Source organism: Aptenodytes forsteri, unplaced genomic scaffold (assembly GCF_000699145.1).
Source record: "Aptenodytes forsteri isolate BGI_AS27 unplaced genomic scaffold, ASM69914v1 Scaffold209, whole genome shotgun sequence".
NCBI classification, from domain to species: domain Eukaryota; kingdom Metazoa; phylum Chordata; class Aves; order Sphenisciformes; family Spheniscidae; genus Aptenodytes; species Aptenodytes forsteri.
The window spans coordinates 2,191,367-2,208,307 of record NW_008795034.1 but is presented as its reverse complement, the minus strand read 5'-3'; the positions used below and the strand labels follow the sequence as shown (position 1 = coordinate 2,208,307).

Genomic DNA, 16,941 nt, shown 5'->3' with positions numbered 1-16,941 from the left:
GGCGGCAGCCCCGGCCACTCCTCACAGAGGCTCCTGCAGTCCCGCTGCCCACGGCTAGGCAGGGATAGCTAAAGCACACAGGCTTCATACAACTCATGTCTGTACGAAAGGGAAGAATGAAAACCCAGGTGAGTGCGGGTGTTTTCAGGGTTGGGTTTTTTGGTTTTTTTTTTAATACACTTTGGCAGTGGAGCCACCTCACCATTAGAAATCGTCGTCGTTACCACAGTAGCCCCAGAGCAGTGAGTGGGATTATCAGGTCGTGTAGTGTGCAATGACCTCTGCAATCACCTGGTGGGAAACTGTCCCTGCTAAAAAAACCCCTCCAAACAGACCAATTTTGGAGAGTGGGGAAAACCTGTCGTTATTCTCACTTTTTGGGAAGGCAATCAGATGTGGTGAAGAATCAGAAATAAAATCTGCTGCTGAGTCCCAGCCCAGTGCTTCAGCCAGCAGCCATCCTTCCAGATCTTTTTTTTACCTTTTCCTTTCTTACTTTTAATAGAAGAAGTGCAGTTCTCTAGTTAGCCAGTTCTGCTTGACTTTCAGTATCCTCCAATAGATTTAAAGGCATTACAAAATAATAGGTTCTGTAGCGCAATAAACGATTTCCAGAAATACGACGTGATGATGCTAAGAATGACCAAAAACTCCCAGTGAAGTTTTGGAGACGTGGGTGTGCACCAGGGTCCCAGTCCCATGCCATTCAGACTAGGCAAGCGGTCTCAGGTCACTGATTATCACTTTTTTTGCATGTACCCCATCTCTCACACTTGGGGAGTCCTTGAGGCTGTGCAAGTTCGTTGTGAGTTAGTGACACTGCATTTTTAGGGGTTTGTGCTTTCAATCTAGAAAATGTATTTCCTCTTTGTGAGACCCTGTAGATGGATCCCTACATGGATAAAGTCACTCCCACTGTACAATGAAAACGTGGAGTCAAATGCGCTTTTTGCAAACCCTTCTTCGTTCCCTGCGCAGTGCAAATTAGAAGAGTAATGTCTGTGTTAATGCAAGAGACTCCTCAATGAGACACTTTGGTAGACATCATGGGAATTTCATGCTGGCTTTGCTTTTTGCGTAGGGTACCCTGACAGGAATGATACAGGAACAAGAGTTGTCAGTGTGGCACTTTGTTTTCCAAGGAGGACAATTGCATTTTCGAGGGGAAGCTGATTTTAGGGTTCCCATGTGCCCCAGAGTAATGCACCAAATGCATTCAGTGTAACTAAAGATCCAGTCTTTTATTTGCAGACCTGTTTTAGCAGCACTGTGTTATTTCAACGTCATTTTAAGTGGTTGAATCTGTGCAAGTAGATCGAAATGAACCATTGCCTATCCACATTAAGTGTTCTCATGTGCGTTTGTGTGTAACTTTAGGTTCTTAAAAGAAGACAATGGGCACATTTCCATGCTTCATTTTTTTAATTTAACACAGATTGATGGGTTTTGGAATAAAATGTAAACCCTCAACAGTTTGGCACATGGAGAAACTCAACTTGGAAAAAAAGAAAGGAAAATATGGAAACCTTATAAATCTTAACTTGGACTTACTTCTGAGTTTGCTGTCTAGTCTATGCAGTTCGCTTTGTTCCTACAGAGTTTCAGGCTCAGATGTCTTCGTCATATTCTCTTATTCCTTGTAAATTGTGTCTAGAAAAATGACACCTGCTGGGTTTTTCTTCTCTGTAAATAGCTGGAATTCGCAATGTTGAATTATAAAAATGAGCCGTTATGATTACTTAGCAAATAACTAATGTGTGAAAATTGTGTACAAAATAAATTGAGGTTCTAAAAATAAAATTTGAGACTGGAAGAAATTCTTCAGGCCCCAGTTACAATAAGAGTTTTTCCATCATTGAACGGATGTTGACAAAAGACTGAGTCAGGGAAACTTGATCCATTTTCCTTTGGGTGGTTAAATTTTAAACTTGGGACCATAAAATTACAGTACACAGTGGTCCTAGATAAGATCTTGAGTTATATATGAAGTATAAGACTTCTTGAATTTGTTATCCTCCCCTCCGCCTCCAAAAAATGCTACCTAGATCTATTCGATCTGACTGATAAACCATTCCATTTAAAATAAAAACCTTTTTACTTGAGATTTTCTGGCTGAGCTGTGGAATATTTAGTTTATTTATTAAATTTTAAGTGTTTGACAAATAGCTCTAGTTCTTATGTTACGTTTCCTTAGAGCTGAGAGTACACCTGTGCTGTTTTTTGCAGTTGTGCTCATGCATTGCAACTCAATTGTGTGTCTGAGCCTGTAGTTTTATGTACTCTCTCCTTTCTTTCTTTTGACTGATAGAGAGCACCCAAAACTGCCTTTTACTAATGAGGGGGATAAGGGGTGCAGATAAAGCAGCACACACTTAACAAACTTGCAGATGCGATTTGCTCTTGCAGTGGTAGGGAGAAACTGATGATAACTGTTAGGGTGAGGATGCTTCGTGCACTCCTTTAGTGAACCCGGGAGAGAACAGCAGTGTATATGGGTGAGCAGTGTATACGGGTGGGAGTGTGTATCTGGGAAATAGAGCAGAAATGTATGTCTTGTGTGCGTGCGCCTATAAAAGAGAATGTGTGTGAATTTTTGTGTGTGCTTGTGCAGCATGTTTCTGGGAGAACTGGATAAAAATGAGGAGAGATAGAAGAAAGGGGGGAAAAAGTTGGTGGAGAGAGTTCATGAAGAAGGAACTTCTGGTCTCCAGTCATGAAATGGAGATGAGTGTGATTATCCATTTCTGTACAGTCTGAATATAGATTACTATGAATGTATTAATAATTAGAATACATTAGGAGGAGTTGTTTGGTATTTGTTATATGAATACCAGTAAGTGTAGTAGGTGTCTCATAAAATACTTCATCAGGTACCTCGCCAAGTATTTTTTCTGCATTTACGTCTGCTGCCAGTATTTATGTATGTGATTTTAAATCTAAATTTCTGAAATTGACTTTTTGCCAGTATTAACCTCAGGAGTAACCAGTCTTCACAGGAAGTCAGTTCAAACGAAGGAGTAACAAGGCTAAACTGAAATTTTAACACATTCAAGCAAAATATTGGGAAAGAGACGTTAAAACAAATATATACACTTTCAGTATTGCAGTAGATGTAGTTCGTATCTCCCGCTTGCTGTATATATGTCTATGTGCTTGTGGACATGTGTGTAATGTATGTATATCGTAAATGTTCATTTCAGTATGCTGCTGTTGTAACATGTTGACCTGCACAATCCACAGCGTAAGAGAAAGCAGATGTGTTGTCAGTTGTATTGAAAATACAGTTTGTAATTTTTTTTAATATTTTTTATTTATTAGAATGCCAGTAAAGTTCATTACAGCTGGTTTGAAAGGCAAAACCAATCTGATGCCTATTAAGTAGATCATGTTGTTTTATGAACATTGAGGTTAGTCAAGAATTTTTTATAGTACCAGGCAATGTTGTTAGGGGCTAGTCCAGCAAAAAGCCTCCCTGGAGTGATGGCTGCACCTTCCCCTGGGGAGATTTCCATTGTTCTTAGATCCTCAAACTTCTAAGCTGTAATGAGGGAGGGATTGATTCTGCGCATGCTTCGATGTGATGGTAACTTTAAAAACTGCATCTATGGCATAAATAACTTGAAAAGTCTAAAAGTTCCCAAAATGAAGGTCTTAAATTGTGATTTCCTTGGGACATGAATGTTGCCTCCCTCTACCTGCAGGGTCTCAGCCCACACGCGAGCTGTCGTGCACGTGGGCTTGTTTGCTCTCTGCATTCATGGTCTTGCTGAGATGCTGCCTTGGCACCAAGGCTGCACCGTGCCAGTGGCAGTGCTTCAAGCACCATGTAAATGCTACTTTGTGTAGATGTGGGGATGGGTTAAAGAACAGCAGTGGACAAGTGGACTTACTTGAACCAGGCTAAACTCTTGCTCTCTTTGTTTTTTCTCTCTCTTGCAGCTCAAGCCAGGTCAAAACAGTTGCCGAGACAGTGACAGTGAAAGCGCCAGTGGGGAATCGAAAGGTTTCCATCGAAGTAGCTCTCGGGAAAGACTCAGTGACGTAAGTAAAACTCCTGCAGCCAAATACTACTCTGATTAACCCCTTGTGCAGTTTTCAGAGGGGTGTAAGTCATAACAGGATTTAGTCTCTGGGATGGTTTGTTGCTGAAATCCCCTTCCCTTTGGGGGGTTGGGAGAGGAAGAGGTAACTTAGGTCTCCTGCCCCAGTTCAGTAAACTTCTTAAAGTTTGGTACAATGTCTGTCTGTGTGAAAACATCCATTTGTTTTGAAATAGTTGAAGGCCATTTAATGAAGTTAAAATGCCCTGCATAGTTGAGAAGTGAGATGGCCTCTTTTTACCCCAAGTGGGGAAGGAAAAGAATGCATTTCTTTGGGCTAAATATTGTCTTTATGAAAAGTATTAGAGTGTCTAGAGAGACTCAGATAATTTATATATAATGAATTGATATAACATGGCCAACAATAGCATAAGCTCTGCCTTTATTGCTCTACCTAAACTGCTGTGGAAGGTCCTAAGATGGCAGCTCTGTGGAGAATGTTTTTCTCCATTGAAGAATGCTGGCCATTCACTGAATGATATGCATGAATTATTCCGGCATAGGAATGACTACAGAAATCTTTCTGTTGCTGCAATTATGTTATTATTTATTATGTGTACCATCACAATCCTTGAGTGTTTTATTCATGGCTCTGGGTCCTCTGTGCTACATGCTTTACAACACACAGTATAAAGACAGTCCTGTCCCAAAAGAGTATCTAAATTGGGGATTTTGTAGGTCAGATCCTTTGCTGGTAAAAGCATGGATAGCTACATCAGTCAGACCTATTTGTATCAGCCAGCAATCTGGCCCTACTTTTAACTAACCCACATTTTGGAAATGGGGATTTTACCGATAGCATGTCCATGTAGATTTGGATGACAGATACCAGATGGTGTCCTCTATAGGCCAATCCAATAAAACTGAATTGAGCAGACATTAAAAGAAATACCTTTGTAAAGGATACATTTTGTTGTGCGAATTTAAGCCTGAAGGCACACAGCTAGCAATTTTTGCTGAATTGTGCGTATCACTGGAACAGCTGCCTGATTTTTTTTTTTTTTTCTGTGAAGGTGTGAAATCTGTAGCCCCTTTCCTCCAGCCAGCAATCTGGCCCTACTTTTAACTAACCCACATTTTGGAAATGGGGATTTTACCGATAGCATGTCCATGTAGATTTGGATGACAGATACCAGATGGTGTCCTCTATAGGCCAATCCAATAAAACTGAATTGAGCAGACATTAAAAGAAATACCTTTGTAAAGGATACATTTTGTTGTGCGAATTTAAGCCTGAAGGCACACAGCTAGCAATTTTTGCTGAATTGTGCGTATCACTGGAACAGCTGCCTGATTTTTTTTTTTTTTTCTGTGAAGGTGTGAAATCTGTAGCACTCTCTTTCCTCATCCCTTTGTCACATTATTTTAGAGGTCCATTCCTCCCCCAGAGCCAACCTTTATGGGTATATTCAGTTAGACACTTCAGAGCCAGCCCTTCATAGCCATCAGGTGAGGTCAATCTCAGGGCTGTAAGATATCTTTGGAAGAGGAGAGTGAAACCAGAGGAGATAGTAAGTAAATGCCCTGTATAGGTAGCAGTGGATGGCAGCTGACCGTCAGCCTGTCACCGTTGCCATCCTAGCTTGCTCTGAGCCCTGTGGCAGCTGAGAAGTCACTGCAATGAACTTCCCAATTACACAGCACCTTCCAGCAAAAAATTTCACAGCTCCTTACAAACATGGTTTTAATTTAGACTTGTCACTCCCTTGCAATGTACTGAGTGGAGAGTTCTGAGGCTTATTTGAGCTTCCCAGCAGCTCACAGCATTGCAGTGCCAGACCTGGCAGTGAGAGCAGAGGCCTGGTTCCCCTTCCACCAATCAAATACAGTTCTTCTCTGATGTTTTTACAATACTTTCCCTTTGTCTTGGCACTGTGGTGAGTTAAAAGGAAGTGGAGATCAAATACAACTTTCCTAGTGCACCTGAGAGAGGACATAGGGATTCACAGGTTGCTCAAAAGGAACGTTATGTAAATATATGTGAAAATGTATATTTTAAAATCATTATACATAATTTATGTGTTGCTTAATAAGTAAGTTCCTTTATGCTTTGATCATTGCAGATCATTGCAATACAAGCATGTCTCTCTCTGGTCTGGTGTTGCCAGTTCAGCTGAGATTTGAAAAACATGCACGAGAGAACTCTGATCTTGCCTGAGTGTGTGGTGGCCTTTCCCAGACTCTTTCAGTTAAGAGATGTAAATACCGTTCTGCATTGCTCTCTCTCCCAAAGACAAACACCCCATGTTTTTAAATGACAGGGCCTTACAAAGTGGTAGCGATACTTCCAGTTATGGGTGAGCCCACCTTGAACTGTCCTCTTATGCACAAAGGTGCGTCAAGAGCTTAATAAGGTTATTTTAAATAATACCTTTTGAAGGAGTGAGTTGTCTAATGATATCTACCAATTACTGTCCAGAAAAAACTACAGACAGAAGAGTAAGTTTTCTCTGAAGATCCTTTTCTGATTTTAACACTATTTTCTCAGAAGAAATACACAAAAAGTTGTGTACTCAATAGAAGATAAAAATATAAAATATCGCAGGCAGATTAACCCTGAGGTCAGAAAGCAAATTTTGGACATGAAATATAATGAATCTCCACTGATGTAGCCTGACAGCATTGTAAGATTAAGCATGGCTACTGCATGGAAATATGTATAATGAATGAAGTGCATATACTGTAGGTGGATGATCAATTTTCAAATCCCTAGTTGTAAGTAAGCTGTTGAAACAGAAATGTTAGCTTCATGAGCTTTAATGCAGAGCCTAAGTGATAGCTTAGTGACAGGTGCAGAATGGGGGAGATAGTATAATGAATATCCAGTTGCAAACTGACGTGTCAGTGGCTTCATTCCCTCTCCTGTCAGATATCTTTCAACTCTGCATATTGAAAATGTACCTACAGTCCTTGAATAACACAGATTGATTCAAAGTGTGTTTACAAGGGATGACTCCTTTCCAGGCTAATGAGATCCAAGCAGGTAATTTGCAGCATTTGCGAGAGAGGTGGTCAAAAATGAAAAGAAGATAATTCAATGAAAAGACCGTGTTAAACAGGAGACTTTTCTCATAATGAGGCTTGAAATAGCCTCAGACAGTAGGAAGAGGAATATCCTATGTTCTTGTCAGATGTAATGCAGTGAGACTGATTTCCATCAACTCCTTTCTTTGTCCTCATCTCGCACACGTGTACACACATGCACACACCCCTCTGTGAGAGAACATAATTAGCAGAGAACTTGACCTCTGCTAGATTAGGGATAATGATTGCTCGAATGCTCTGTTGCAAGCATTTGACAGTGCCCTAATACATCTCCCAGTTTGAATTTCATAAACCCATTTCTCTCTGCCTTTCTCCCCTATATAGGATTTTTTGGAATGACAACTTGTTTTTTCCTTTATGGGCAGAGGTAGCTCCAGGGGCCTAAAAGAGAAATTGGAGAGCTGCTCCTCCTTTATATATAGGGTGCTGTAGTCAATTTAATCTCATCAAAATCTTGCCAGTAGTAGAATTCATTTTGTTGAGATTTTGCTTGGAGTCAAGATGGCAGTGCTTTCTCTTTTCCCCAGCTTGGAGCTCAGTCAACTTCTTTTCCTTACCTTTCTGTATGTATTTATTTTTAATTGAGTCTTCCCACTTTGGAATACATGGGGTACTTTTTAGCCATGTTTTACAAAGTAGCCAGGAGATTACTTGAGGAAAATGTGAGAATTACAGCTAACCTGGATGGTGAACGCACAGAGTATTTAGGGGTTGAGCCACCTGTTTGCTAATCAAAAACAAACAAAAAACCTGATTTCTTTGGTGCACATTCCTAAATTCCTGATCTACCACAGAACTGAGGCTCACACTCAGCTCTAAAGTCATTGCTAGTCCTGTTAAAATCTGATGTCTGTGAAACAAACCTTGTTCATCGTTTCAGTAATGGCAATGCAGTGGCAGTGCTAGCCTGCACTGATGGGAGAGGGCTGACAAGCTGCTTTGGGCACCCTCAGCCCTGCCTGCTGCTTTTGGTGTTGGTTGCAGGCTTTCAGTGAGAGGGTGAATAGCAAAAGCCTCTCACATGTGGTCATTGGCTGGGAGGCAGCACAGGTCTCCCACTCTTGCCGCACAACAGAAGCGTGGACTGCCGGGCCTCTGCTTGCTTTTGCTGAACAAGGAATCACAAGCCGGGAGAAATACCGCTGGCATCTTTCTGTCTGGAATATTGTTCCAATTATTGAATGGGGAGTGGGACAGGGATCTTTCCATTTGTCCCCGACATGAAAGGTCTCGTCTTTGGCTCTCAGCAAAGCTGACACACTCCTTCATGAGTGCCTCCCTTTCCCCAGTGCTTTGTAGCTGGGTGCTCTTACTGCATTGCGTACCTTGCACTTGGGAATAGGTTACAGTGAGGTATCAAATGAGGTGCCCTGCCCACCAGGTCTGTTGCTGTCTGCTTTGGGAAGAAAGATGTCTACACCGCCAGCAGTGTAATCCTGTGGACAGCTCACAGTTTTGGCTTCAAATATGGGATATTTTCAATTCTGTGTCTCCCATTCCTCCCACCTGCGTACTGATCTCAAAGAAAGACACATTGAGGAACAATCTTTGAGTTATGTGCTCTGAAATTCTTAGTACTTTTCCTTCTCCAGAATATCCCCGGTAATCTTGGCTGTATCTAAAGTGGAATAACATGAGCAAAGCTCTGCGTGTGTTTGTGTGTGTGTGCCAGAAGGTGATCAGCTGCAGTGGCTGCTTCTTTGTGTGTGTGTATGCGAGGGTGTGTATGTGTGTGTTTGTGTGTCTAAGGTTGGGTGCTTAAATGCTTTGTTGCATTATGTTAATTCCTCGGCAGTGCAATCAAATTCATGTCGTAATTAAAGCTGTCAGTTGGAAGGCAAGCCAATCGCCAAGAAAACACAGCATAACAAATGAAGTGAAATGATTCTGCGTGTAGCTATACAATGCTTCGCCAGGCATGAAATTAAATAAGTAATTTGATGTTGACATCAGAAATTGAAATGATACCCACTGTTCCTTCATTCAGTCAGACCTGCATAAACAATAGCCAGAACAAATATGTACAACACAGTCTTTCTCCCCACCCAGCTCCCCAAGTAATGCACAATATGTATGCAAAATGGGTATAACTCTGCCTTCCAAGACCTCAAGGATGTAATTTTCTTTGGTACACAATAAACTAATGCTTACATGAGGGTTACTACATTTTTGCTCCTGGGCCAAAAGTTCTTCTTTTTAAGAAAGGAAGGGGAAAAAAAAAAGTGGGGGGAAAAAAAAAGCAGAAGGAAAATAACAAAACCAAAACCCTGTTAATTTTAAGCAAGTGACTTGCGTTTTACTGATGGGCACCTGATGCAGGCTTCTGCTGGTGGTTGTGTGAATATCAAATAGTATATCTAATGTCGAATTTTGCGAAGGGTTTTGGAAAGTGAAACCATTACCTCTATTATAGGCACACTTTATATAAGAGATGTAGAACCATCCAGTGCAGGATCACGACTCAGCATGGGCTTGTAAAGATGCTGCATACACAGTATCACATTCATCAGTTGGTACCAAGGCTGGGCACTGGGTAGTAGGATCCTTTCGCTATTGGGAGTTATCAAAAAAGGTGAGAAGCTGTCTTCTTGCATAGCCCTTGCTTCAGCCTATATGCTCTGTCAACACACAGTTCACAACACAGCTGACTTAGTCATTCATGCATGTGCAATACAGTCTTTCTTACTTCAATTAAAAAGTTTGCAAACTGTACTATCCATATGCAGCATGCAATGTGTGAAGGGCTATATTTCCATCCAGCAAACTCAAATTCCCTGAAAATGCACAGTTGTTTCTTTTCAGTGAAAGTCATTTGACTGCTATGTTTCGACTGTCCTCCCATAGCCATTGCAGCATTGCTTTTGAAGGAATGGAAATATTCAGTGGGAAATATTTTGTTTGCTTATTCTTTTTTCTTCCTTTTTATTGTTTTGTTTTGATACTTGATCCTTCCAAAACTTGGAATAAAAAGCAGACAAAAACTACACACAGATGCAGAATGCAAACTTTGGAGCTTTCAGCCTGTAAAGTAAGTTTTAAAAATTGTGAGTGAAAGAATGGGACTTGATTGGCATCTATACATAGCTTAAACAAAAGCGGTTATAATGAATGCACGTGTTGTACTTTGTGGGTAGATGTCTAGCTTAAATTAAAAGAATTTAAATGGCATGAAGAAGAAAGCAGAATGAGTGAAGTGAAAGGCAGTATATATGATGTGCTTTACCAGGAAAGTAAATGCATTAGATACTAAACCAGAGTGTGCTGAAATGCGCTTTCTACCAGGTGTTGCAGAGCTGCAGTCTACAGGCCACAGTGGCTCACAAAACCATTGTGTGTGGCCCATGAAGGGGAATTTCTAGCTGGAAACAGTAGCTGGGCTGTGTGACGACTGGGGCTGTGGCGGTTACCAGGTTATTCCCAGCTGCATGGTCATGGGGATGTAGAGGAAAGCAGAGCAGTTGGGCTGAGCCCAGGGGCCCCACGGCCATGTGTTCCCAAATCTGTACTGCCCATTCCTCTGCACCACAGTGCTGCAGAGGCACTTTCAGGGACATCATCACTGGGACCAGGTGGGTCTTGCTGTGGATGATGGTGGCAGAGGAAGCTTGAGGCCCCCAAGCAGCAAGAGTGGGGCCAGAAGGACTTAGGAACGTATTTACTTTTGTGGAGCTCCCCTTGCATGCTGATAACCAAAACTGTAGACTGCAGATCTCGAGTCCTTCAGTAGCAGCAACATATAAGATAGAGAACATTAAGGGGCAGGAACCACATACTTTCCAAATTTCCATAGCAGTTTTGTTTGTTCATATAAGATGTCCCAACAGAGTTTGTTGATTTTATGATATTGGTACCCTTATGACTACCGAGGCGATTTCCTCATGCTAAGTCTTTTAACTTCTAAAGTCTTAAACCAGAAGGCCTTCCCCTATATGTACGTAACCTCTCTAAACCTCCCTTTTTAGTAGTGCTTTGGTGAACACACAGTAATATTCTGATTATTTGTTCATATAAGATGTCCCAACAGAGTTTGTTGATTTTATGATATTGGTACCCTTATGACTACCGAGGCGATTTCCTCATGCTAAGTCTTTTAACTTCTAAAGTCTTAAACCAGAAGGCCTTCCCCTATATGTACGTAACCTCTCTAAACCTCCCTTTTTAGTAGTGCTTTGGTGAACACACAGTAATATTCTGATTATTTGTGATGAATTTTGTTGTTAATTTTAAATTTCTTGGCACAATCTATTTCTGCCGTGCCGAGTTCAGTAAAAAGATACCATAAGCCCCTTGTGGGGGTTTATTTTCTTTTATGTCAGTGCCGCACTCCATGATCAGAGATAGAGAGAAATTGCTGTTAGGGTTCCCTGCAATAGTGTCTCAGAACAGGGATGAGAGTGATGCAAATTCTGCGTGTTTCCAATGGTTTGCCAAGGCTGGTTGGGGCCCCTGTGCAGTTCCTGGTCATCACTGAGCTGTGTCATTACTGAAAGTGAGCTTGTGCTAAGGAACAGAGACAGAAATTGAGAAGCAGGAGTTAAAGACTGGTCATCTGGACTACCCACTGCTCACCAGAGAATTATGCTCTTCATTTTGCTTCCTAGTCCATGGACTAGCCTGGCTTGAAGTGTTTCAGGTGATAGGGCTGTAGCATTGGGAACTGTTCACCCTTTAATGTGACAGCCAGTGACCTGGATTAGGACTGAGATGTTTAGGTCTCTCACCATGTCTCTAAAAGAACCTGCTGTGTAATCCCCATTGCTTAGATGAAAAACTAATGAAACAAAACCCTTTATCTCCTTAATTCCTGTGAATGTAGAGGTTGTGATCGTGTCCCACTTAAACTGAATTTCATGATGCATTTTTTTAAGCATTTAAACCTTTTGATGATTTTCCATGGTAGTAATATTAGTTTTAATTGTTTTTATGGGTTTGAGTTTTGAAATCTATTTCACACTGTAGATATTTGTTGTTTGTTTTTTCTTTTCTTTTTAAATCCTTGGTTTGTCAAACAATGTGGACATCCAAATGGGAAATTGTAGTGACTGCGTTCTCCAGGAAATGGTGCATTGACTGAAGCGGCTTCTCTGTGCCCACGCGTTCTTTACATTTCAGACTACTAATTATGTTTACAAAATGTCTCATTTTAGAAAAGCACTATGTGTGTACTAACCAGGGCCTTTCGGGAATAAATTGGCAAACAGGTCATACACTGAAAAAGTCATCCAAACCCACCGGGCTTTTTGTTTTGAAGTCAGTCTATGTTTTTTTCTTTTCCCCCTCCCGCCTGCCCCTTTGTGGCCACAAAGCTGAGTAGCTGGAGTCCAGGGCATTGAATGTCAGCATGTCAGGGAGGCTGGTTGATGAGTGTCTGTTTAGTCTCAGTGCAGGGAGAAATGCCATCATTAATTCATTACCCAGCTGCCTGTCAAATAAATTGGCAATTACATCCACCGCAGAAGCTTGGAATTCAGTAAATAGCACGTTACCATCTCAGAGTCGTTGAGAGATGTAAAGGGAAAAATTAAGCAACACCGTGTTTGTTTCAGTAGCAGATGACAAGGGGCAGCACATTGGTGCTGTGATGTAGTGATGAAAAGCTTGGAAAGGGCTGGTAATGAGCTATGTGGATTGGAACATGTTAAAAACCATCACTGACTTTCCACTTTGTCTTTGTGTTTTATTGCAGAGCTCAGCTCCTTCCAGCTTGGGAACAGGCTACTTTGTAAGTGTATCTCAACTTTAACACATGTGCCTCTGAACAGCATAGCATTACTCCTGAAACGAAAGTGCCTTATTATATGGAAACAAGCATAAATAACCAATCTCAGTCTGCCCAATAGGTTAACTTTTCTTCTTCTATTTCCTCCTCCATGAATGCATTGTAAGTAATATTTCAGACATGGTGGTCAATGTTTTCCTGAACTAATCATGTGTCATGTTAATTACTACGTAAATTCCAACAGTATTTAATTTACACAATTATAGCAAATAAAATGAACCATGGTCTTACCAGGTCTCTGATGTGAGATGGAGGGATCTTGATTTCCCCTTGTACCAATTCTCATTGATTCATAGACTTTAAAGAGCCCATTACGGCAGTCTTGTCTCATCTTGGGTGTACCACAGTTCAGAGAACATGACACAGTGATTTCTACATGTTGGTTTAAAGCCCCATGTCTCACAGATGACCTTGGAAAACGCAACTGTAGTTGTATGTATGCTAGATTTAACATTTTACGTCATGAGAAGAGGATCAGGCCCCAGCTGGTTTGATAATTGATCAGTCTTTTTTTGTTATTTATTTGCATGCCCCTTTGTTGATTTAACAGTCTATATTCATACCTTTCTATCTGTTTATTCCCACATTCATCAATATACCTTTTACTTGCACAGATAAGTTTGGGAGTAAAAAATGTTTTCCAGTCAATCCAATGCACTGTTTATTTTCCTCCAAGATTTGTATTTAAATTGCTCATACCCTGTTTCACTTGTAACTTACGCTATATTCTCCACGCATGTCCTTTCTGCCTTTATAATATCTGTAGGAGAAATAGAGCATTATCTATGTCCAAAAACAGGTGGGTAAAATGCAGTGAGACTTTTTCTATAGCATTGTTCTGTATAGTTAATAGTGTAATCAAAGCCTGCTTCTATCTTTTCATCAAACTCTGGGAAAAAGAAAACTATATAGTATTCGATTACATGATGGAAGAACTTTGTTGCTCTCTTGTCAGATTCCCAGAGAGTAATTTTCTTCCATTAGTACCTGGTGAAATTTAGTCTTTTTTCATAGAGGTCTGTGATCCTATAAGAAAGTTATGGGATTAAACTGTGTACGTGTGACCTTACATGTAAAATGTAAAATGCAAGCACAAAAGTTGCTTAACACCTGGAGAAATGCCGTGTCCTGCTGGATTTACATTGGACTTCTGCACAAACTGAATGTTCGTACTTCTGCCAGTGGTAAGGTCTGAAAAGAGCATTATCAGTTGAAAAAAGTTTTGTGGTAGTTTTTCTAATTATACCAAAGCCCAAATCAGTGTAAGGTAAGTTGTGAAAGAGGAAAAAAATGGTTCCTTTTTTTCAGCACTTCCCCTGTTTTGTGTCATATGTATTTTTAAGAGGGAGGGGATGAAGGGAAAAATAATATCAAATGGCTCAACGTTTATTTTGCATTAAGACCAAAACTTGAATGTCTTTCCATAGTTCAGAGCGAATTGCTTTTCTTTGGGCACTTAAAATTCAAATCATATGAACATGCACAGACATGCTCTGGAGTGGGACAAATATAATATGGGATGGAAGGCTTTAACATACATAAATAAGCCTTGTTCTCCTTATAGCGGGAGCTGAATATGCATGGTTTAAGAACAATGTTCAGCTTCATCTTTAGGAAGCAGAGGTAACAGAAGAAAAGCCATCTGCTGTTCCCTTGCACCATACTGTCTGTGGGTTGGTCCAGTAAAGTGAAATCTGGAAGGTGTCAACATCCCCTATGCTCCAACAAAAAGCTTGAAAGTTTCCAGTTCTCCCGAGTTAGGGATTTAGTAACAAGAAGAAGCTTGACATCTTCTAGTGCCAATGTACTGGCACTTTAAATCATACTAATTTGGATCTGTGTAGGTGGGGGAGACATCCCTTACTAGGTTCTATTAATATGATATATTTAACTGCACTGTTTCTTATGTATAGTCATAGTAGTAAGATTTCTTTAACTTGCTTTTTCTTTCTTTAATAGCTGAGTAGATAGAAAACGTCCTTCAGTTTCTATCTTAAAGTCATTTTTACACTTACGTAGTCTTGGATGAAACGTGGAGGATTTTTTCCTCCCTTTTCACTTCGGAAAATTGTTTTTAGGATTATCTTGCTTATTGTTTTAAAAAAGTCCGTACCCTTATTAACTTACATGGGGCAAATAAAACCCAGATGTGTTTTGCGGTACCAGACAATGAGAAAAATGCTCCAGAATGATCCAATTAGCATGTGTTTCTGATAAATGTAATTATTGTATTATCAAAGTGCAAAAGAATATGCACTTGAATTGACTTCTTTTTTCCAAAGCTTTTAACTAGAAAAGACTGTTAGTTTTTGTGTTTAGTCTTAACCCAGAACATCAAAACAAGGGTCATTGGTCTCAAATAAAACAACAATAATTTTTAGTTTAATAGATAATAATAAAGCTTTTGCCTGTGGAAATTATCGATCAATGTATGTTGTACTTTGGACTACAAAATATCACATACTGTAGCACACCAAAGGAAACACAGGCAACCAGGTAAGTTAAAATGGACTAATGGTAGATTCGCTGTCCAAGCACATCTACTACAGAAAGCAGAAACACAGATGGAAGCAGGTTTTATTCAGAAATGAATGAACACTGAGGTATGGATTAAGTAGCTTATATTTGCTGTTTAAATCCAAGTGTTAATGGAATCTTTGTGTGTTTAGGCCATGTTACCTAGCATGTACGTAATGGAGATAATACTTGTTGGACTTGGAATCTCCTTTAAGAACCATGCTTATGCCAGGCACTTGAGTTTGATGGGTGGAGGGTCATGTGACTGCAATGTTTGTGAATGCTGTGCATGCTACAGCAAAGCAAAAATTACTTTTGGATTCTTTTATTCTATAGAGAGCCTCCTGAGGTCACTAAGTGTTTAAGGAAAAATGTTTATAAACCTGACACTTCCCAGTAAAAAAAAGTAATTTATCTAATATCTGTATGATAGTTCCAGACTAGTAATTCATTATGTACTTCCAGTAGTAGTGGTAAAGGCTGAAATCTTACCTAGTTTTTTGCTATAACTAGGTAAGTTTCTGAATGGCGAAGTTGGAGACTGGATTCTTATGTTCTTGTTGCCTCTACGTTAGTGCTTCTTGAAAAGCTGTAGGTAAAGGAAAAATTCACATGCTCTGGGGAGGGCATTCATACTGCCTGCTTTGACAACCCACCTTTGCTATGAAGTCAATGGAGAGGGTTGGGAGTCTCCATCAAGTGATTCAGCCTAACTCATACCTAACCGGGATGATCAGAACTGCCACTGATTAAACAGAATTTCTAATTAGGTGCCTTCAGCAAAACGGGACATGTGCGAGTAACCACCAAATGAGTGTTAAAGATGCAAAGTTGTTGAGGAGTTCCAAGTACCTCTACAAGTTTTTTTTCAGTTAGGAACAACTTATCTTCCACTTCTTTCACAAGTGCTAGTATGTTTAGTATATTTTGTTGAAAAGCCATTTTCATTGTTGCTGGAATCTGTTTCACCTGTCTTGGCACTCCTTGTCAGAGTGGACACTTTCCTATCGTTTTTACATATTATTAAACCAGTAGTCAGAAAAGAGGAGACAGGTAAAAATGATTCTAATTCTCCTATAAGCCTTTTGTACTGGCCTGACTTCAGTGGGGTCAGTCCAGTTTATGGTTGGTGCATGTTAAAAAAAGATTTGAACATGTTGTTAATTTCGGTGCACCCTAAGAAATCATAACTAAATACTTCCTGGAAAATCTCCCAGTTGTTTTTGATATTTTTTGCATTGCAAATTGTCATTATCTCTCATCAAAGATAGATTATAAGATAGGTTCCATCTCATTGAGAAGTCAGATCAGATAATTGGAAAGTAGTTAGAATTTTAGGGAAAAAACCCACCTTTTTAGCTTTAAAAGTTGTTTGAATTTGAATTATGTGAATTTTTAACATTGTCCAGCTGTCTATGATTTGAGGAGGTTGAGAGAGATGTTTTAGAATATGATTGGAGTTTTAGTAATAGTAAAAGCTTTTTCTCTTATCTGACTACA

At 40.0% G+C, this 16,941-nt stretch overlaps 1 protein-coding gene across 1 annotated transcript in view; it reads left to right on the top strand.

Annotated features, from left to right (window-relative positions):
- LOC103896579 (autism susceptibility gene 2 protein-like) overlaps nucleotides 1–12,888 on the top strand; it is a 179,543-nt gene extending 166,655 nt beyond the window's left edge. The window contains exons 3-4 of the mRNA XM_009276447.1: nucleotides 3,940–4,041; nucleotides 12,832–12,888. Of these exons, the coding sequence (XP_009274722.1) occupies nucleotides 3,940–4,041; nucleotides 12,832–12,888 (159 nt within the window). The remainder of the gene's footprint in view (nucleotides 1–3,939; nucleotides 4,042–12,831) is intronic.
- Nucleotides 12,889–16,941: the final 4,053 nt, after the last annotated feature.